At 42.2% G+C, this 22,957-nt stretch overlaps 2 protein-coding genes across 3 annotated transcripts in view; both read left to right on the top strand.

The window, feature by feature from the left end:
- LOC139376487 (transcription factor 12-like) overlaps nucleotides 1–8,403 on the top strand; it is a 29,848-nt gene extending 21,445 nt beyond the window's left edge. The window contains exons 6-9 of the mRNA XM_071119127.1: nucleotides 181–437; nucleotides 2,076–2,311; nucleotides 5,914–6,073; nucleotides 8,046–8,403. Of these exons, the coding sequence (XP_070975228.1) occupies nucleotides 181–437; nucleotides 2,076–2,311; nucleotides 5,914–6,062 (642 nt within the window). The 3' untranslated portion in view covers nucleotides 6,063–6,073; nucleotides 8,046–8,403. The remainder of the gene's footprint in view (nucleotides 1–180; nucleotides 438–2,075; nucleotides 2,312–5,913; nucleotides 6,074–8,045) is intronic.
- A 1,765-nt stretch (nucleotides 8,404–10,168) lies between these two features.
- Nucleotides 10,169–22,957, top strand: part of LOC139383217 (cingulin-like protein 1) — a 28,878-nt gene continuing 16,089 nt past the window's right edge. For both annotated transcript variants that reach the window (XM_071127675.1, XM_071127676.1), the window contains exons 1-8: nucleotides 10,169–10,233; nucleotides 13,073–14,899; nucleotides 16,766–16,881; nucleotides 17,909–18,014; nucleotides 18,183–18,278; nucleotides 18,502–18,650; nucleotides 18,906–19,050; nucleotides 22,744–22,956. In XM_071127675.1, coding sequence (XP_070983776.1) covers nucleotides 13,184–14,899; nucleotides 16,766–16,881; nucleotides 17,909–18,014; nucleotides 18,183–18,278; nucleotides 18,502–18,650; nucleotides 18,906–19,050; nucleotides 22,744–22,956 — 2,541 coding nt within the window. In that variant the 5' untranslated portion in view covers nucleotides 10,169–10,233; nucleotides 13,073–13,183. The remainder of the gene's footprint in view (nucleotides 10,234–13,072; nucleotides 14,900–16,765; nucleotides 16,882–17,908; nucleotides 18,015–18,182; nucleotides 18,279–18,501; nucleotides 18,651–18,905; nucleotides 19,051–22,743; nucleotide 22,957) is intronic.

The following is a 22,957-nucleotide window of genomic DNA, read 5'->3' as shown; positions in this document are numbered from 1 at the left end:
ATTATAATTTGTTCTTAACTGACGTGCCTAGTTAAATAAAAGTTAAAATTAGAAAATTTATGCCGCATCAAGAAATGTGGTTAAAGTGTAATTTATTTATTAATAGTTGATTCTGTAAATGAAATACTGAACTTGTACATCATCTTTATGTAACCCTCTTAACGTGTGTGTGTATTGCAGGTAGACACTGTCAATCTGAACAACAACTCCCACCCTGCACTGCAGAGACGTTCACAGAATCAAAATGGCCACTCCTTCCCGGCAGGACTAGGTGGCTTGGAGCTGAAGTTGGAGGGTCTGGAGAGAGATGAGCAGTATGAGCTACATCACAGCCATCACAACCAGGGTCACAGACACAGACACAGCTCTGACAGCCACAGCCAGCGCTCCGATGAGGAGAGCGAGTCCCACAAGACACAAGGAGACAGCATGACCAGGTGAAGACAGCAACATCAGCTATATGCTCTCTCTCTCTCTCTCTCTCTGCCTCTAGACTGGTCCCAGATCAGCTATATGCTCTCTCTCTCTCTCTCTGCCTCTAGACTGGTCACAGATCAGCTATATGCACTCTCTCTCTGCCTCTAGACTGCTCCCAGATCAGCTATCTATGCTCTCTTTCTGCCTCTAGACTAGTCTCAGATCAGCTATATGATCTCTCTCTCTCTCTCTCTCTCTCTCTCTCTCTCTCTCTCTCTCTCTATCTAAATCTAACTCTAGCCTGGTCCCAGATCAGCTTTCTCTCCAGTTCTGTTTGTGCTGTTTTTTTTAACACATACGCTACCAGTCAACAGTTTGGACACACCTACTTTATTCAAGGGTTTTTCTTTATTTTTTTTACTATTTTCTACATTGTAGAATAATAGTGAAGACATCAAAACTATGAAATAACACATATGGAATCATGCAGTAACCAAAACAGTGTTAAACAAATCAAAATAGATTTTATATTTAAGATTCTTCAAAGTTGCCACCCTTTGCCTTGATGACAGCTTTGCACAAGCTAGGCATTCTCTCAACCAGCTTCATGAGGTAGTCACCTGGAATGTATTTCAATCAACAGGTGTGTCTTGTTAATTAATTTGTGGAATTGTTTTGTCACATGAACTGAAATCAAACTATTTGAATTCTACGTAGCCTATAATCTATTCATCTTCAGTCATCTCAGGTTTTCATTAGAAGCATTTTACAGTTTCTTTTTTTGTGTAACAATTGAAAAGACATTGGCAACTTTGTAGGCTATAAGTCAATTAGACAATTATTATTATCATTATCATTATTATCATTATTATCATTATCATTATTATTGTTATTATCATTATCATTATCATCATTATCATCATCATTAATATCATTGTCGTTGTCATTGTCATTGTCGTTATTATCATTATCGTTGTCTTTGTCATTGTCGTTATTACCGTTGTTATTATCATCATTGTTATTATCATCATTATTATTATCATTATCATTATTATCATTATCGTTATCGTTATCGTGATCATTATCGTTATTTACTATTATTATTATTATTATTATTATTAGGCAACTTAATTCTGGAGTTTTCAGTGGTCACTCTTGATTCTGTGTTTAGCAGGGACCTTCTGTGTATAAAGTGATGTGGAAGAGCAAAACAAAACCAAAAAGCATCTAACAACAGCTGTTCTACGAGTGTTCTGATACAGTCGCTAAATAACGAATGATTTCAAGTGCAACTTTAGTAACAATGGTTTTGGGAAACAGCTCGGCTACTAAAGATACATCGTCAGATGGTTCTAACGATGACCTTAATGCTGCGAAGGCTCTGGGAAACTAGGCCCTAGAGCAGAGTAGTCTCTCTCTACACAGCAGGGGTTGGTAATGACGTCATTTCAGCCATTTAAGCCCGCTGGCTGGGTAGATGCCTATCTGTCTGTTGCGTTGATAAAAAGCTGGTAATGGCTCAAAGATTCAACTAGATTTTTATCTGGATATCTATTGAGAGATTCGACTTAAAAAAAAAAAAAAAACATTTAAATGCCAACCAGAGGGCGCCATGTACCAATCCTGAAACCTCTTGCTTTCTCTCTCCCGTTTTACAGCAGCATCCATGAAGATGAGGACAACCTGAGCCCGGAGCAGAAGGCTGAGCGGGAACGAGAGCGGCGGATGGCCAACAACGCCCGCGAGCGCCTGAGGGTCCGTGACATCAACGAAGCATTCAAGGAGCTGGGTCACGTGACCCAGCTGCACCTGAAGAGCGAGAAGCCGCAGACCAAGCTGCTGGTTCTTCACCAGGCCGTGGCTGTAATACTTAGTCTAGAACAACAAGTCAGAGGTCAGTACTCCTGCCATCCCGAACATCCCCTGCCATCCCAAACAGATTATGGCTATTTCTCAATGAATCTTTCCTCGATTCCTCACATCCTCTCTCCTCGCCTACTTTTCAAAAACACATTGGGGGAGAAGGTCATCCTGACCTCGTACCTTATCTTCTAATACGATTTTGCACGCCCAATTTTTCAGTTTTTGATTTGTTAAAAAAGTTTGAAATATCCAATAAATGTCGTTCCACTTCATGATTGTGTCCCACTTGTTGTTGATTCTTCACAAAAAAATACAGTTTTATATCTTTATGTTTGAAGCCTGAAATGTGGCAAAAGGTCGCAAAGTTCAAGGGGGCCGAATACTTTCGCAAGGCACTGTATATATATATAGGTAGCCTAGTGGTTAGAGTGTTAGGCCAGTAACCGCAAGATGGCTTGATCGAATCCCCTAGCTGACAAGGTAAAAATCTGCCCCTGAACAAGGCAGTTTAACCCACTGTTCCCCGTTAGGCCATCATTGTAAATAAGAATTTGTTCTTAGTTTAAAATATATATATATAACGTGCTCCTTGACTTTTTCCACATTTTATTACGTTACAGCCTTATTCTAAAATTGATTAAATAGTTTCCTCCCTCTCATGAATCTACACACAATACCCCTTAATAGCAAAGCAAAAACAGGTTTTTAGATTTTTTTGCAAATGTATAAAAAATAAAAAACAGAAATATCACATTTATACAAGTATTCATACCCTTTATTCAGTACTTTGTTGAAGCACCTTTGTCAGCGATTACAGCGTCGAGTCATCTTGGGTTTGACGCTACAAGCTTGGCACACCTGTATTTGGGGAGTTTCTCCACGTTCTTCTCTGCAGATCCTCTCAAGCTCTGTCAGGTTGGATGGAGAGCGTTGCTGTACAGCTATTTTCAGGTCTCTCCAGAGATGTTCTATCGGGATAAAGTCCGGGCTCTGGCTGGGCCACTCAAGGACATTCATAGACTGGTCCCGAAGCCACTCATGCGTTGTCTTGGATGTGTGTTTAGGGTCGATGTCCTGTTGGAAGGTGAACCTTCGCCCCAGTCTGAGGTCCTGAGCGCTCTGGAGCAGGTTTTCATAAAGGATCTCTCTGTACTTTGCTCCATTCATCTTTCCCTCGATTCTAACTAGTCTCCCAGTCCCTGCCACTGAAAAACATCCCCACAGCATGATGCTGCCACCATCATGCTTCACCGTAGGGATGGTGCCAGATTTCCTCCAGACGTGAAGCTTGACATTCAGGCCAAAGAGTTCCATCTTGGTTTCATCAGACCAGATAATCTTGTTTTTCACGGATTGAGAATCCTTTAGGTGCCTTTTGGCAAACTCCAAACGGGCTGTGATGTTTAGTTTACTGAGGAGTGGCTTTGTTTGGTCACTCTACCAATAAGGCCTGATTGGTGGAGTGCTGCAGAGATGGCTGTCCTTCTGGAAGGTTCTCCTATCTCTGCAGAGGAACTCTGGAGCTCTGTCAGAGTGACCATCCGGTTATTGGTCACCTCCCTGACCAAGGCCCTTCTCCCCTGATTGCTCAGTTTGGCCAGGCAGCCAGCTCTAGGAAGAGTCTTGGTGGTTCCAAACTTCTTCCATTTAAGAATGATGGAGGTTCTTGGAGACCTTCAATGCTGCATAAATGTTTTGGTACCCTTCCCCAGATCTGTCCCTCGCCACAATCCTGTCTCTGAGCTCTAGAGACAATTCCAACGACCTCATGGCTTAGTTTTTGCTCTGACATGCACTGTCAACTGTGGGACCTTCTATAGACAGGTGTGTGCCTTTCCAAATCATATCCAATCAATTGAATTTACCACAGGTGGACTCCAATGAAGTTGTAGAAACATCTCAAGGATGGTCAATGGTAATAGGATGCACCTGAGCTCAATTTAATGTCTCATAGCAAAGGGTCTGAATACTTATGTAAATAAGGTATTTCTGTTTTTTATTTTTTTTATAAATTTGCAAAAATGACCACAAATCTGTTTTCACTTTGTCGCTTTGGGGTATTGTGTGTAGCTTGATGTGGACATTTTTTTGTATTTAATCCATTTTTAGAATAAAGCAGTAACGTAACAAATGTGAAAAAATGTAAAGGGGTCTGAATACTTTCTGATTGCCCTGTATATAAAGTCTGAATGAATAAGTATTTCAGTGGAACATGAAGCTACGTATCCTCCTCTCTTTCTACGGGATGGCGTGGGCACGACCTCTTCCCTCTCTCCTCCATTAGTGTGTGAGACAGACAGAGAGAGGGGTGAGTGCGCGAGAGAGATAGAGAGAGTTGGGGAGAAAGCATGAAAGAGAGAGAGAACGAGACATTAGATGAGAGAAAGAGAGAGAGAGCGAGACATTAAATGAGAGAAAGAGAGAGAGAACGAGACATTAAAGGAGAGAAAGAGAGAGAACGAGAGATTAAATGAGAGAGAGAACGAGAGTGAGCGAGACATTAAAGGAGAGAAAGAGAGAGAGAACGAGAGATTAAATGAGAGAAAGAGAGAGAACGAGAGATTAAATGAGAGAAAGAGAGAGAACGAGAGATTAAATGAGAGAGAGAACGAGACATTAAAGGAGAGAAAGAGAGAGAGAACGAGAGATTAAATGAGAGAAAGAGAGAGAACGAGAGATTAAATGAGAGAGAGAACGAGACATTAAAGGAGAGAAAGAGAGAGAGAACGAGAGATTAAATGAGGGAAAGAGAGAGAGAGAACGAGACATTAAATGAGAGAAAGAGAGAGAGAACGAGACATTAAATGAGAGAAAGAGAGAGAACGAGACATTAAATGAGAGAGAGAACGAGAGATTAAATGAGAGAAAGAGAGAGAGAACGAGACATTAAATGAGAGAGAGAACGAGAGATTAAATGAGAGAGAGAACGAGACATTAAAGGAGAGAAAGAGAGAGAGAGAGAGACATTAAAGGAGAGAAAGAGAGAGAGAGAACGAGACATTAAAGGAGAGAAAGAGAGAGAGAGAGAGAGACATTAAAGGAGAGAGAGAGAGAGACATTAAATGAGAGAAAGAGAGAGAGAACGAGACATTAAAGGAGAGAAAGAGAGAGAGAGAGAGAGACATTAAAGGAGAGAGAGAGAACGAGACATTAAAGGAGAGAGAGAGAGAGACATTAAAGGAGAGAAAGAGAGAGAGAACAAGTGTTAATATGTGAACGTGACAGAATCCACAAGTATAAATATACACACATGTCACATGAGATAATATCTTCCCTGCCTGGTCTATGGAACAGTCATACCACGTCTGATCCTGGTTCCCTGCCTGGTCTATGGAACAGTCATACCACGTCTGATCCTGGTTCCCTGTCTTTATTTAACTAGGGAAGTCAGTTAAGTTATTTTCAATGACGGCCCAGGAACAGTGGGTTAACTGCCTGTTCAGGGGCAGAACGACAGATTTGTACCTTGTCAGCTCTGGGATTAGATCTTGCAACCTTTTGGTTACTAGTCCAACGCTCTAACCACTAGGCTACCTGCCACCTATGGGATATTCCTAATGTTGATGTCCTGGTTCATTGTCTGGTCTATGGGGCAGTCCTAACGTTGATGTCCGTGTGATCTGCTACCTCTAGAGCGTAACCTGAACCCCAAGGCAGCCTGTCTGAGGAGGAGGGAGCAGGAGAAGATGTCAGCTGGGTTAACAGATGCCCAGGGCCTGCAGCAACACCAGGCATCACTACATCCTGGACTAGATGCATCTAACCCCATGGGACATCTATAAACATTTGACAGGTATGGGAATGGGCACCTGACTTTGTATATAAGTGGGGGTGCACAATCTGGGGCATTTTAGATTTTAGATTATTTCTTTTTTTAACCATTTTCCAGCAATTCTATATTGTTTCTCAACAAGGAGAATCCATGTTTACTTGACAGAACACAACAATTTTTCTCAGGGTTTTGCTACAATAAATAGCATTAAAAGATGGTTTTCAAACTAGATTACTAATCTTCCCTAAAAGTCCCACCCACAGTGAATGATTGACAGGTCTGAAACCCTACCAACTCTGTGACTTACAAACATTCCTCCCTCTCCCCTGAGAATCCCGCCCACAGTGATTGATTGACAGGTCTGAAACCCTACCAACTCTGTGACTTACAAACATTCCTCCCCCTCCCCTGAGAATCCCACCCACAGTGATTGATTGACAGGTCTGAAACCCTACCAACTCTGTGACTTACAAACATTCCTCCCCCTCCCCTGAGAATCCCACCCACAGTGATTGATTGACAGGTCTGAAACCCTACCAACTCTGTGACTTACAAACATTCCTCCCCCTCCCCTGACATTCCCACCCACAGTGATTGATTGACAGGTCTGAAACCCTACCAACTCTGTGGCTCACCAACATTCCTCCCTCTCCCCTGACAATCCCACCCACAGTGATTGATTGACAGGTCTGAAACCCTACCAACTCTGTGGCTCACAAACATTCCACCCCCTCCCATGACAATCCCACGCACAGTGATTGATTGACAGGTCTGAGTGAAAATTAATATTCAAATGGGATTGTTTTAATTGTGGCCAAAGGTGTATTCACCAGGAACCACACAGAACCAAACGGAAGCAAAGCAGAATTAAACTAGGAGGGACCTACCTGCATTTGTCAAATAGAAACTCTTGTTTTCGTTGCCAAATTAAATACAATTTTAAAAATGTGATGATTGCTATTGCTTTACCCAATAAGGATTTGCTTCTGGTAGGTGAAGAAGACTTATGGCCGTGTTAATCTTGTAGGGCATTGAAAAATAACTCTCAAATGTACTTTCCTTTTGCATTTTCAACATGACAGACAGTATGGATACTTGAACTTGAAAGTACACACTGGAGTTTTGCATTTGCGTACATAAATTGTCAAATAAATTGCAAAGGTATTATTTATTTGCCGTTATCAGCTTTGCATTTGAGGTTTTGGCATTTATATACCTCCATATATTTGTTCAATTGTCATCAGTGCAAGTCAAAAGTCATTCAAGGGTTTCTTCTTTAAAAAACAACAACTATTTTCTACATTGTAAAATAATAGTGAAGACATCAAAACTATAAAATAACACATGGAATAATGTAGTAACCTAAAAAACAAAGTGTTAAATTAAAAATACAAATAAATACAAATTCCAGATTTTAGATTCTTCAAAGTAGCCACCCTTTGCCTTGATGACAGCTTGGCTGGTACTGTACCTCTACAAGCATTTCACTACACCCGAAATAACATCTGCTAAATATGTGTATGTGACCGATACAATTTGATTTGATTTGATAAATTGCTGCTCTGAAACCAGAAAGAATAAGATCAAGCTCTGGTAATCTGGGTCTTTGCCTATTTTTTTTAATGGTTTTGGCTAGAGACATGCGATTTTCTGCGCTGTAATGGACAAGCATGCTCAGATGGTAATTATTATATATTTTATAAAATGGTCAGATATATCTATTTTTAATACAGACTATAAAAAAAAATAAAAAAAATTGACAAATGACCTAATGGATTATAATAATTTTCTGGTACCAAAAAAAAGAGATGCAAAAACACAAGTTTGCCACCCCCTTATTTTAATGGTGAGGGTGCACCTGCTCTGTTTTCTCCATGGCTCAGGCATCTGTGGTGCTAACATCTCTCAGGACTTCTTCTTCTTCTTTGGTATCATGTGTTGATCTGCTGTCAATCCAAGTTAAATAATCTATTCTTTCTTTCTACTTATGAAGTGTGGAGGAGGATCATCCTGAGACGGTTAAAGACCATCCAAGACCATCCATCCAAGACTATCCAAGGACATCCAAGACCATCCAAGACCATCGAAGGCCATCCAAGACCATCCAAGACCATCCAAGACCATCAAAGGCCATCCAAGACCATCCAAGACCATCCAAGACCATTGAAGGCCATCCAAGACCATCCAAGACCATCCAAGACCATCGAAGGCCATCCAAGACCATCCAAGACCATCCAAGTCCATCCAAGACCATCCAAGACCATCCAAGACCATCCAAGGCCATCCAAGACCATCCAAGACCATCCAAGTCCATCCAAGACCATCCAAGACCATCCAAGCCCATCCAAGTCCATCCAAGTCCATCCAAGACCATCCAAGACCATCCAAGACCATCCAAGACCATCGAAGGCCATCCAAGACCATCCAAGACCATCCAAGTCCATCCAAGACCATCCAAGACCATCCAAGTCCATCCAAGACCATCCAAGACCATCCAAGTCCATCCAAGACCATCCAAGACCATCCAAGACCATCCAAGGACATTCAATTGTTTCTCTGTAAAGTAAGCTACGAGACTGTAAAGTAAGTAAGCTAAGCTATGAGACCAAGGGACAGAAAAAGTGTCACAGCAGCTCAATAGTCACGATAGGGACATTTCCTGAAGCTCCTGTTGGAATTTGACCTGTGCCTAAACGTATAACTTGTTACTGACAAATGCATTTTAACCAGCAAGTGTTTTGTATGTGTTTTCTATTCGTTGTACAGTGAAGAAGAAAAAAGGTAACTCTTTTTTTTGGGGGGTAATAATAATTCAATGTTTAATTAATATTTTTATTATATTCTCCTATGTCAGTATTCGACCTCTTAGGGTGGTACAAGTTTAGCTGTACACTCATGTGTGCGCTTGGCCAAGTCAGATTTTTTTTGTGCTTTTTGTTTAGGCTACAAATGGAAAAATACTTAATTGTTCAGAGTTTTTATTCATAATATTGATTACTTTTTAATAGCTTTTTATTGTTTATATTTTCTACAATTACTAATAAGTAAATATCTGAATTACAGATCTTTAATTTTAAACTAAGTATGTGTTTCTTCAGAGGACAGTGTAAATATTTATCTTTAATTAAGCAATCCCTGATTTTCTGTATATTGGGGAGATTTCCAGCTTCCTTAGTCCGATTGCCCACTCTCTCTTTGGGCTACCGGACTCTGGGTTGCCCACTCTCTCTTTGGGCCTTTGGGTTACCAGGTGCCGGTGGTACTTTTCAGCCTGGTACCCACCTTCCTTAGTCCGATTGCCCACTCTCTCTTTGGGCTTCCGGACTCTGGACTCTGGACTCTGGACTCTGGACTCTGTATATGGGGAGAGCTCCAGAATGGGGGATGTCTTTGTAAATAACCTTCCAGTTATTTACAGTTATGTTGTATGTCATCTTCAGTAAATGTTAACCATTATATTAACAGTAATGTGTACAGAAGTTCTGCTCATATAATGAAATAAATGTTTGTTTTTTAGATATCAGAAGTATTTCTTATTTCTCCCTTTAAACAGTATCAGACAAGACATATAGTATGTATTATTCGAGGTGTTAATGATGATGATGAAGAGGAGGAGGATGAACACCTGCGCAATTTGCTGAATATTTTTTATTTTTTTATTTTTTATTAACAAATATCAACAAACATGCAAAAACAAGCGTACATACAAACTATTAACATCGCCAGAAAAAAAGAAAAAAAGTTCGGTTTTTGATTTAGACCATTTGCATTTGTGAATATGAAAAGTACCTAATATAATGAGCAGTTGAATTAAATATACTACATCTTTATCAATGTCAGAATTTCTGAAATAAATTATTATATCAAAACCTTTTAATTGTACCACCTGCAATTTGTTGAATAGCGGGACAGATCCGATGGAGGGAACGCGTAGGGATACTTTCAAAATAGAGACTGTGTGGAATGGGGAGGGAGAATCCGGACTTCCCATGCAGTAACTCCCACAAGAGACTGTGTGGAGTGGGGAGGGAGAATCCGGACTTCCCATACAGTAACTCCCACAAGAGACTGTGTGGAGTGGGGAGGGAGAATCCGGACTTCCCATACAGTAACTCCCACAAGAGACTGTCACTTCAGCCAGCGCGTGTTGCACTACTAACAGAAGAACTACGCCAATTTAGGTAAGTCCATCAAACGGGTTTGCTCACAGGAACACTTTTCTGAACTGTCTAGCTAGCTGTTACTTGAACCAATTGAACAGTTAAGTGCTTTATGATGTGATTCTGGTTTTTGGCATTGCCTGGTTGGCTATCTTATCGTTCAAGAACATCGATTGATCCGCTAGTAAAGGTGGCGTTTCATTATCCGCTGGTAAAATTGCATAGAGGAATACTCATGCATCTATCCTTTGTCTTTAATTACAATCGTACACATAGAGTCAGATAAAGTGCTTATGAAGGAGAGAGTATTTTGTTATTGGTCCTATTTATTTTCATTTAAAGAAGTGTACACCTATTTTATACTGTAACAAGTAGAGTTTTTTTATCGCTTTGGTGCCATTTTCAGAAGCACGTAGTACATTTTCATAGCTCTTTTGTGCAAAACTCAAAATAGATGATCACAAAGGAATTTGTTTTAAAAACCAAGCACTTTTTCCATCAAATGTTATCAGTGTTTTATCTAGAAATACTGTACATGCTTCACATCGCAATACATGTTCATATTAAGCACTCGCCTTTCATACATATTCATATAAAGTACTCGCCTTTCACAATGCAAAGCTCACGTTACTTTTGATATGATCCTCTTCTCTTTTGTTATTTAGAGACATTTTACTATGACCTAATCCGAGTGCTCTTAATTGATGATCACTTAAACGTTTGGTAAACCTACTCGTGGGTAATACCGTAATTTACGTTGCAGACACTTTTATTCAAAGTGACAACAGTCCACACATTTTGGTATGCGACCCCAGTGAGAATCGAACACACAACTACTTGTGCCATGTTCTTAGGAACTGAGCCACACAAGACCAACTACAATACTATAATATAATGCAGGTCAAAGATGAATGATTGCCATCCCAACGAATGTACCTCAGTACTTCAGGTCATAGAGGAGACATGCAATGATTTCAATTGAGACCTATGTCAGGCTTGGATTCGCCATGCCAAAAAAAAAAAAGGTGTATTCCTCAGTTGCATGAACAATGAGTATATTTACAGTGATGTGGATGAGAACCTGTGGCCAAATGCTCCAGACAGGCTTGACGCAAACGAGTGCCTGCTAAACATTTAGGTTTCTTTAATTTCTTTAATTTAAATACATTGTGAAATATGTCTTCAATGATCATACCTTTTTGAATATTTCATGTTCAGTCAATTTTAATGGGTAGTGCAAGTGTATTGCCTAATGTGTAATATACTGTAATTACAGTATAACCCTAACCCTAACCCTAACCCTACATTCAAAGGGCAAATTGTAAAAAAATCTACCTTAAAAGTTTTTGCTGATAGTTAAAATAACTAAAGAGAGGATATCATTTTGTTTTTGTGATTTAAACCAATGTACTCATTATATTTCACATTAAACGTTTATTTTTAAGGCCATGTTTGCGTGGTGAAAAGGTTTTTGAATGTAAGACTGGCTGCGTTACACGTCTTACCAGTTTGGAGTTTAGAAAATGGGCCGCAGTATACAGTATGTGAAAACACTACCAAAGAGTTTAAACTACTGGAATACGGTAACAGTTTTACTTGCTGTAAAAACAACCAAAGAGTTTAAACTACTGGAATACGGTAACAGTTTAACTTGCTATAAAACACTACCAAAGAGTTTAAACTACTGGAATACGGTAACAGTTTTACTTGCTGTAAAACACTACCAAAGAGATGGAACTACATGAATACGGTAACAAAGTTACTTGCTGTAAAACACAACCAAAGAGATGGAACTACTGGAATACGGTAACAAAGTTACTTGCTGTAAAACACTACCAAAGAGATGGAACTACTGGAATACGGTAACAAAGTTACTTGCTGTAAAACACTACCAAAGAGATGGAACTACTGGAATACGGTAACAAAGTTACTTGCTGTAAAACACTACCAAAGAGATGGAGCTACTGGAATACGGTAACAGTTTTACCTGCTGTAAAACACTACCAAAGAGATGGAACTACTGGAATACGGTAACAGTTTTACCTGCTGTAAAACACTACCAAAGAGATGGAACTACTGGAATACGGTAACAAAGTTACTTGCTGTATATTTCAATGCTGAGCTTTTACATGTTGATTATTTCAACAACAATACACATTGTTCTAAAACAAACAAATGTGTGTCTTTGTTTCCGTCCACAACTGATTTTCCCTCAAGTGCCATCTCATCACATCATCAACTGTAGATGAAAACTGTGTATATGATGACAACCTGGTTGGAACGACCACGGACCGTGGCAGTCGTCATGCAGCACTTTGTGTCCTGTAAACAATAGTTACACTGTTCGCACACACTGAATAAACTGTTTTTCTATTTCAATGTGCTGTTGATGGTGGTGTCGCTCTCTCTGTCTGTCTGTCTGTGGCTTGCTGCAGCTGTTGGAGTTGTGATGTCATTGTTGCTAGTTGGGCCGCATGACTTCTTCTCTGTTTTGTAAACAGTCGCCTGATTACATAGAAAGTGATGTATTTTTCCATGGGGTAAACTGTTGTAAAGACAGGGGGTGGTTATTGGAGCCTAAGAGGAGACGAACCAACAAATGTTTTATTGATTTAACTAGGCAAGTTAGTTAAGAACAAATTCTTATTTTCAATGACGGCCTAGGAACAGTGGGTTAACTGCCAGTTCAGGGGCAGAACGACAGATCTTATCAGCTCGGGGATTTGAACTTGCAACCTTCCGGTTACTAGTCCAACGCTCTAACCCCTAGGCTACCTGCCGCCCCTCCACTCTAACCACTAGGCTACCCTGCCGCCCCATATCATCCGACCAAAGTGTTTTTTATTTGCTTCTTTTACAGCTGTGAATCTCTTCAGTTCTGAGGGAAAGTCCGCTTGTTCATTCAGGACTGGTGTGAACCCAGCCAACACACAACGTTGTCTCAACGTTGTCTCTACGTTGACTCCCATAAATGGAGTCTCACAGAAACGGAGCGAGTGGCTCGTCTCCAGACTTCAGTAGAATACAGCAGGGCTACAACATGCAACAGCCTGGACCTGGTCCCAGAGGCGGTCCTCGTCCTCAGGGCGACAGCAGCAGCACGTTCGGGGTGAGGATACAAGTCCAGGGGATTGAGGGTCATCCTTACGTTGTATTGAACAACGGGGATAGTAGAGCAGCTCTGCCGTCTGGTGGCCTGGAGAGCTACAGTAGAAACTGGGACCACCAGGAAGAGTCTGTCAACGCCCACAGCCAGTCTGATTACACCTCCATGGTGAATGATAGGCAATCTCCACTAGGAAGTCCCTATATGGAGCGATCTCCGTTAGGAAGTCCCTATATGGAGCGATCTCCGTTAGGAAGTCCCTATATGGAGCGATCTCCAGTAGGAAGTCCCTATATGGAACGATCTCCGTTAGGAAGTGCCTATATGGAACGATCTCCGTTAGGAAGTCCCTATATGGAACGATCTCTGTTAGGAAGTCCGAATATGGAGCGCAGTATTCCCAACCATGCTCGTGGAGGTTCTCTGACTGAGGTTAGGGAGGGTAGGGAATCACAGAGGATGCTGGCCTCCACCGTGTCCGTGTTCGACTTCCAGGATTCACACTTACAGCAGTTACAGAGGACCATGCCAACATCTAATATTGGGTTGAACTTCCAGAGACACCCAGAGCTGCTGAAACCCTACAACCCAGACTGGAACAGCCTCAGCCCCCTCAGCCCCCGCCTCTCCTCCAGCCGAAGACTCTCTGTTCCCCCCACTCAGACAACCTCTGTACCTAGGCCGGGACATCTCACCAGAGGTCTCCAGAGTGGAGCAGGAGCTGCCCTGACCCAGGGAGCAGGGTCTAGACCCGGACCAGCCAGGATCCCTCTGCCTGCTGAGGGTATAGAGAGAGCTCCCACCCAGACACAAGGCCCGGGCCCTGCCCCTGTCCCAGCTCCCGCCCAGACCCAAGGCCCGGGCCTTGCCCCTGTCCCAGCTCCCACCCAGACCCAAGGCCTGGGCCCTGTCCCAGCTCCCACCCAGATCCAAGGCCTGGGCCCTGTCCCAGCTCCCGCCCAGACCCAAGGCCCAGGCCCTGCCCCTGTCCCAGCTCCCACCCAGACCCAAGGACTGGGCCCTGTCCCAGCTCCCACCCAGACCCAAGGTCCGGGCCCTGTCTCAGCCCCAGGTCCCCAACACCATTCTTTTACCACCTTACTAAGTCCCCCAAGCGAGGTTACCAACGTCCCCAGTAGGTCCCCAAACGCAGTGGACACAGAACCCATCCCCTCCATAGGTAGCCTTATCAACCAGTTCGACAGCCCCCAGCAGATGGGCCGAGCTGGGCCTAGGAGAGGGAGGATAGCCCCAGAAGACCGGAGGAGGTCACGCAGCGTGGACAGCAGGCGACAGTGTCACTCATACCCATTGGACCCCTCCAGCCCTGCCTCGGCCGTCAGAGGGACCAGGGGAGAGACTCCAGGGGGAGTCACCAGCGCTCCCGGGTCACCTAAGGGGAGAGGGGCCAACGGACCCTCCACTCTGGTGTTTAATAAGCTCCAGTGGGAGAAGGAGGAGGGGCCTAGCGTTGTGTCACCTAAAGCGGGGAAGGTACGGTACAGTGGAGTGGAGAAGACCTCCCTGAGCAGATCCAGATCTCTCAACCACACAGAGGAGGAGTCAAAGAGAGAAACTCAGGTAAATTGGTTTTAATAGTGTATATATAGTTTATTTATTTTGATTGAACCTTTATTTAACCAGGAAGGGCTCATTTGAGATTTGAAATCTCTTTTTCAAGAGCGTCCTGGCCAAGATAGGCAGCACCAAGTCATCATAGACAGACAACATGGAAAAACTACAAGTCATCTAGTAAAAAAAATAGAATTCACAAGAGTATAAACAAACTCCTAAAACAGCAAATTTAAAACATTGACTGGTTTCAGCCTCAAAATACTTCATCAGTGATTTAAAAACACCGATCGGGACAAGTTCTTCCACTTTAAAAGTATTTTGTAAGGCGTTCCAAGACGATGGCGCAGAGGGCATAAAAGCCCTTTTACCAAATTCAGTTCGGACATTTGGAACAGTTGGCAGGGGAAAAAGTCCTGCGAACGAAGAGAGAAAGCTTTTGTGAGAGACGAGGCACAACAATAAATAACAATCATCAGCATAAAAGTGAAGTTGCGCATTTTGCACATTATATATTAGTGCTACAGTAGTATGTGTATAGTACTACTACAATAGTATGTGTATATCATTGTACTACTACAGTAGTAGGTGTATATTGTAGTACTACTACAGTAGTAGGTGTATAGTACTACTACAGTAGTATGTGTATAGTACTACTACAATAGTATGTGTATATCATAGTACTACTACAGTAGTATGTGTATATTATAGTACTACTACAGTAGTAGGTGTATATTATAGTATTATTAAAGTATTTAGGTGTATATTATAGTACTACAGTAGTAGGTGTATATTATAGTACTACTACAGTAGTAGGTGTATATTATAGTATTATTAAAGTATTTAGGTGTATATTATAGTACTACAGTAGTAGGTGTATATCATAGTACTACTACAGTAGTAGGTGTATATTATAGTACTACTACAGTAGTAGGTGTGTAGTACTACTACAGTAGTATGTGTATATTATAGTACTACTACAGTAGTAGGTGTATATTATAGTATTATTAAAGTATTTAGGTGTATATTATAGTACTACAGTAGTAGGTGTATATTATAGTAGAAACTATATATGTTGTTACAAATACCGGATAGGTGTAGTGAAATGTGTGGTTTTACAAGAGGGGTGTCAAACTCATTCCATGGAGGGCTTAGTGTCTGCAGGGTTCTGTTTTTTCCCCTTTTTAAATTAAACCCTCAACCAAAATGTAAACGTAAAAATGAACCCTTGCAAAACCTCACTAGTTATTATTCGAATGAGCTCCGCCCCTAAACAATGTTGTATTGTAATCCAATTTGGCCTTGTTTTGGTGGTGGAGTTAATTGGAATAATGCCCAGTGTGCTTTGCAAGTGTTCATTTTTACATTTTTGGTAATTTAGCAGACCTTCTTAATACCCCATAGTGCTATCAGACGTCTGCTATCAACGCAGCAGATTTGGGGTAATAGGAGGCAACAAAACTGTGACCTGCTATTAAAAACATATTTTTTTTATAGAAAAATATATATATATTATAGTATTATAATAATTATAATATATTACAGTATATTGAAAATACTAATTTCATATAATTATATAATATAATAATATATAATATATAATATACAATTATTATTATTAGTAATATTATATAATAATTATAATAGAATAAGAATAATAATTATTATTATATAATAATTATAATATATTATAGTATATTGAAAATACTAATTTCAGCTCTGAGTATTTAGTTTGTTACATAATATATTCTACTGTAGTTCAGAGAAATACAGATAATAAAATACTCTTCAAGTTACTGGAATATTTGTTTTTTAAAATAAATGTAACATGAAACACTGCCCATCTGTGTCTTCACCTTGATGTTGTGTTACCAGGTCATCACTCCAGATCTTTTGAAAGGTCAGAGGGGTCTGCAGCAGCTCTCCACTGAACCACAACGACCACATGAAGACGCCACTAAACAGATACTGTTCACTTACCTCAACGATGGGTAAATTTACACGTGGAATATCTCAACCACGATTCGTTTCATGATTCTCTACTCGTTTAATCTTGAGCTGTGACAGAACCTCTGGCAAGATGCCAGCGAGACTGAGGGTCGGCGTCAATTCTGATCCCATTCCGTTTAGGAACATTTCAAATTTCAGTTCACATTTGAATGACATCTATTCTGATCCCAAGTGACTATTACACATTTCATATATTTTGCCTGTAATGATATAACGGAGAGAATGTGAACGAGATCTGTTACATTCTGGTAAATGATTGCTGTTACAGCACACACACACACACACACACACACACACACACACACACACACACACACACACACACACACACACACACACACACACACACACACACACACACACACACACACACACACACACACACACACACACACACACACACACCAGTTCAGGAATGCCGAGTATGATGAACACATTTCCACAGTGCCAACAGTAGAATATCACTTTCATCTCCTCACCAGTAATACAAAACTGGCAGAAATGTTGAATACTTTGAAGACACACAACCCCCCCAAAAAACAATTTGATATACCACGCTGAAACGTTAGAAGATGAACATCAGACAGATCTGGTCCTGAAAGAATATGAGGAAGCCTGGAAATTGAGGCTCTGTTAGGTACTGTGTGTGTAGCACAAGCAAAATCAATTATAGCCTCAATTATCTTACACACAGTATCTATATGACTGGTATGTTGTATGGTAGTTCTATGACTGGTATGTTGTTCTGTATGGTAGTTATATGACTGGTATGTTGTTCTGTAGTTATATGTCTGGTATGTTGTATGGTAGTTATATGACTGTTATGTTGTTCTGTATGGCAGTTATATGACTGGTATGTTGTATGGCAGTTATATGACTGGTATGTTGTATGGTAGTTATATGACTGGTATGTTGTATGGTAGTTATATGACTGGTATGTTGTATGGTAGTTATATGACTGTGGTATGCCGGGGAACTCCGTGTGATTGGTTGTTGTTATTCCCCCAGGACCACTGATTTATCCTCCACCACTCAGAAGAAGGTGACCCTGGTGTTTGACAGAATCAACCAACTGAAGTGGAAGACTGCAGAGAACGTGGAGGAGGAGATCAGGGTGAGGCTCGTTTGGGATGACTTGTCTCAAGATGGTTGGCTCTGTCCACCCTGAAACATACACATTGTTAAAGTATCCTATGTCTTTAACAATGTGTATGTGAACCTGAAGGGTTTCTAATGTGTGTGTGTGTGTGTGTGTGTGTGTGTGTCCGTCCCAACCTTGCAGGATTGTGCTGCTGAGACCAAGGCGCTACAGCAGGAAGGAGCAGAACTGGAGAGAGAGGTGTCAAAGCTGAAGACACAGTTGGAGCACAAGACCAAGGTAAAGTAGTTCCCCCGGGGTCGTTTTCATTAGGGAAAGTCACGAACAATGGTGTATTTAACCAAAATACGTGATTCTTATGAGTGAGTGTTTCTGTTCAGAACCATTTTTCTTCTGTTTGGTGGCTAATGAACATAACCGATGTAAAACGTGTAATTCACATCATACTGTGTAAATCCTTCATGGCTAAATGATAACATTGGGGACTCGGTGTGTCCTGTAGAATGGTAGAGCCCTGGCGGAGGCATGTGAGAGGGCTCAGACGGACGTGAAGACTGTTCAGGAGGAACTGGACAGGAGACGGGAGGAACTCTCCACGCTACGGGATAGGCTGGCTGGGATGGAGGCGGAGCTTGAAGTTGTCATAGACGAGTAAGGCCCAATCCTGGACCCCCGGCAAGACCTTTTACACCTTATGTGGAGATTTTGAGAGGATCTCTGAACCTGTCGTTGTGAATTGTGAAATGGCCTCTTGAAGAACAATTTCTGATTTTTCTGGTCTGGTGCTCTCTGGTTTCTCAGGCTTGTGTTACTAGTGCAGGTCAGAATGTGAGGTGGTCTGTATATTTCAGTTCATGTTTCAGCCTAGTGGCCTTTTTCTCAAGACCAAAGGTGTATGTTCCTCAGGCTAGTCAAGGTGAAGGCAGAGAGAGAACGTGGCCGTACAGAGAGGAAGGTCCTCCAGCAGCAGCTGTCTGATATGCATGATGAACTGGACCAGGCCAAGAACACAACACAGGCAGAAAGCACAGAGAAACAGCTCCTTCTGAAGGTAAGGAACATGTTGTGAGAGAACTTGGTTCATTCTTATTCTTCCACAATATTTTGAATTCAGAATATTCCCATTGACCCCCCCCCTTTTGTACACTGCTGCTACTCGTTGTTTATTATCTATGCATAGTCAGTTCACCCCCACCTACATGTACAGATTACCACAACTAGCCTGTACCCCCAGCACACTGACTCGGTACCGGTGCCCCCTGTATATAGCCTCCACATTGACTCTGTACCGGTTCCCCCTGTATATAACCTCCACATTGACTCTGTACCGGTACCCCCTGTATATAGCCTCCACATTGACTCTGTACCGGTTCCCCCTGTATATAACCTCCACATTGACTCTGTACCGGTACCCCCTGTATATAGCCTCCACGTTGACTCTGTACCGGTACCCCTGTATATAGCCTCCACATTGACTCTGTACCGTAATACCCTGTATATAGCCTCCACATTGACTCTGTACCGGTACCCCCTGTATATAACCTCCACATTGACTCTGTACCGGTACCCCCTGTATATAGCCTCCACATTGACTCTGTACCGGTACCCCCTGTATATAGCCTCCACAACGACTCTGTACCGGTACACCCTGTATATAGCCTCCACAGCGACTCTGTACCGGTACACCCTGTATATAGCCTCCACACTGACTCAGTTCCGGTGCCCCCTGTATATAACCTCCACATTGACTCTGTACCGTAACACCCTGTATATAGCCTCCACACTGACTCTGTACCGGTAACCCCTGTATATTGCCTCCACACTGACTCAGTTCCGGTGCCCCCTGTATATAGCCTCCACATTGACTCTGTACCGGTACCCCCTGTATATAGCCTCCACATTGACTCTGTACCGGTACCCCTGTATATAGCCTCCACATTGACTCTGTACCGTAACACCCTGTATATAGCCTCCACTTTGACTCTTTACCGTAACACCCTGTATATAACCTCCACATTGACTCTGTACCGTAACATCCTGTATATAGCCTCCACATTGACTCTGTACCGTAACACCCTGTATATAGCCTCCACATTGACTCTGTACCGTAACACCCTGTATATAGCCTCCACATTGACTCTTTACCGTAACACCCTGTATATAACCTCCACATTGACTCTGTACCGGTACCCCCTGTATATAGCCTCCACATTGACTCTGTACCGGTATCCCCTGTATATAACCTCCACATTGACTCTGTACCAGTACCCCCTGTATATAGCCTCCACATTGACTCTGTACCGTAACACCCTGTATATAGCCTCCACATTGACTCTGTACCGGTACCCCCTGTATATAGCCTCCACATTGACTCTGTACCAGTACCCCCTGTATATAACCTCCACATTGACTCTGTACCGGTACCCCCTGTATATAGCCTCCACATTGACTCTGTACCGGTACCCCCTGTATATAACCTCCACATTGACTCTGTACCGTAACACCCTGTATATAACCTCCACATTGACTCTGTACCGTAACACCCTGTATATAGCCTCCACATTGACTCTGTACCGTAACACCCTGTATATAGCCTCCACATTGACTCTGTACCGTAACACCCTGTATATAGCCTCCACATTGACTCTGTACCGTAACACCCTGTATATAGCCTCCACATTGACTCTGTACCGTAACACCCTGTATATAGCCTCCACATTGACTCTGTACCGTAATACCCTGTATATAGCCTCCACATTGACTCTGTACCGTAACACCCTGTATATAGCCTCCACATTGACTCTGTACCGGTACCTCCTGTATATAGCCTCCACATTGACTCTGTACCGTAACACCCTGTATATAGCCTCCACATTGACTCTGTACCGTAATACCCTGTATATAGCCTCCACATTGACTCTGTACCGTAACACCCTGTATATAGCCTCCACATTGACTCTGTACCGGTACCCCCTGTATATAGCCTCCACATTGACTCTGTACCAGTACCCCCTGTATATAACCTCCACATTGACTCTGTACCGGTACCCCCTGTATATAGCCTCCACATTGACTCTGTACCGGTACCCCCTGTATATAACCTCCACATTGACTCTGTACCGTAACACCCTGTATATAACCTCCACATTGACTCTGTACCGTAACACCCTGTATATAGCCTCCACATTGACTCTGTACCGTAACACCCTGTATATAGCCTCCACATTGACTCTGTACCGTAACACCCTGTATATAGCCTCCACATTGACTCTGTACCGTAACACCCTGTATATAGCCTCCACATTGACTCTGTACCGTAACACCCTGTATATAGCCTCCACATTGACTCTGTACCGTAATACCCTGTATATAGCCTCCACATTGACTCTGTACCGTAAAACCCTGTATATAGCCTCCACATTGACTCTGTACCGGTACCTCCTGTATATAGCCTCCACATTGACTCTGTACCGTAACACCCTGTATATAGCCTCCACATTGACTCTGTACCGTAACACCCTGTATATAGCCTCCACATTGACTCTGTACCGTAATACCCTGTATATAGCCTCCACATTGACTCTGTACCGTAACACCCTGTATATAGCCTCCACATTGACTCTGTACCGTAACACCCTGTATATAGCCTCCACATTGACTCTGTACCGTAATACCCTGTATATAGCCTCCACATTGACTCTGTACCGTAACACCCTGTATATAGCCTCCACATTGACTCTGTACCGGTACCCCCTGTATATAGCCTCCACATTGACTCTGTACCGTAACACCCTGTATATAGCCTCCACACTGACTCTGTACCGTAATACCCTGTATATAGCCTCCACATTGACTCTGTACCGTAACACCCTGTATATAGCCTCCACATTGACTCTGTACCGGTACCCCCTGTATATAGCCTCCACATTGACTCTGTACCGTAATACCCTGTATATAGCCTCCACATTGACTCTGTACCGTAACACCCTGTATATAGCCTCCACATTGACTCTGTACCGTAACACCCTGTATATAGCCTCCACATTGACTCTGTACCGTAATACCCTGTATATAGCCTCCACATTGACTCTGTACCGTAACACCCTGTATATAGCCTCCACATTGACTCTGTACCGGTACCCCCTGTATATAGCCTCCACATTGACTCTGTACCGTAACACCCTGTATATAGCCTCCACACTGACTCTGTACCGTAATACCCTGTATATAGCCTCCACATTGACTCTGTACCGTAACACCCTGTATATAGCCTCCACATTGACTCTGTACCGGTACCCCCTGTATATAGCCGCGTTATTGTTATTCTTATTGTGTTACTTTTTATTATTACTTTTTACTTTAGTCTACTTGGTAAATATTTTCTTAACTCTTATTGAACTGCACTGTTGGTTAAGGGCTTGTCAGTAAAGCATTTCACTGTAAAGTCTACACTTGTTGTATTCGTCGCATGTGACAAATAAAGTTTGATTTGATTTGTATAGACCATATAGAGTACTATTCTTACACGTATTAGAAGTGTATTTTCTACTTTTGAAGAGAGGAAGAAGGGGGTCACTTTAATTGTCAAGGAAACGGTAAAGAATATTCCGTTTTGTTACGACCCCCCTCCGAGACACAAGCACACAGGAAGTAAAAACCTTGCTATTAGGATGGCTCTGAAGCACGGAGTTCAAGTCAGAACTAGATGGATTTCTAGAAGTTAAAAGATGTGTCTGTTTTTTAGGATCTGGCCCAGCTGCGGTTGGACTTCCAGGAGCTCATTCAGGTGCAGGAGGAGCAGGAGGAGGTGCTACACTGGAGGGAGAGGGAGCTGACCGCCCTGAAGGGAGCGCTGAAGGAGGAAGTGGAGAGTCATGACAAGGAGCTGGGCATTATGAAGGAGGTGTACGACAAGGAGGTGCAGAAGCTCCAAGAGGAGGTGGAGGAGGTGAAAGAGG

This window comes from Oncorhynchus clarkii, chromosome 2 (genome assembly GCF_045791955.1).
Source record: "Oncorhynchus clarkii lewisi isolate Uvic-CL-2024 chromosome 2, UVic_Ocla_1.0, whole genome shotgun sequence".
NCBI classification, from domain to species: Eukaryota; Metazoa; Chordata; class Actinopteri; order Salmoniformes; family Salmonidae; genus Oncorhynchus; species Oncorhynchus clarkii.
This window is presented reverse-complemented; position numbering and strand designations above follow the sequence as displayed.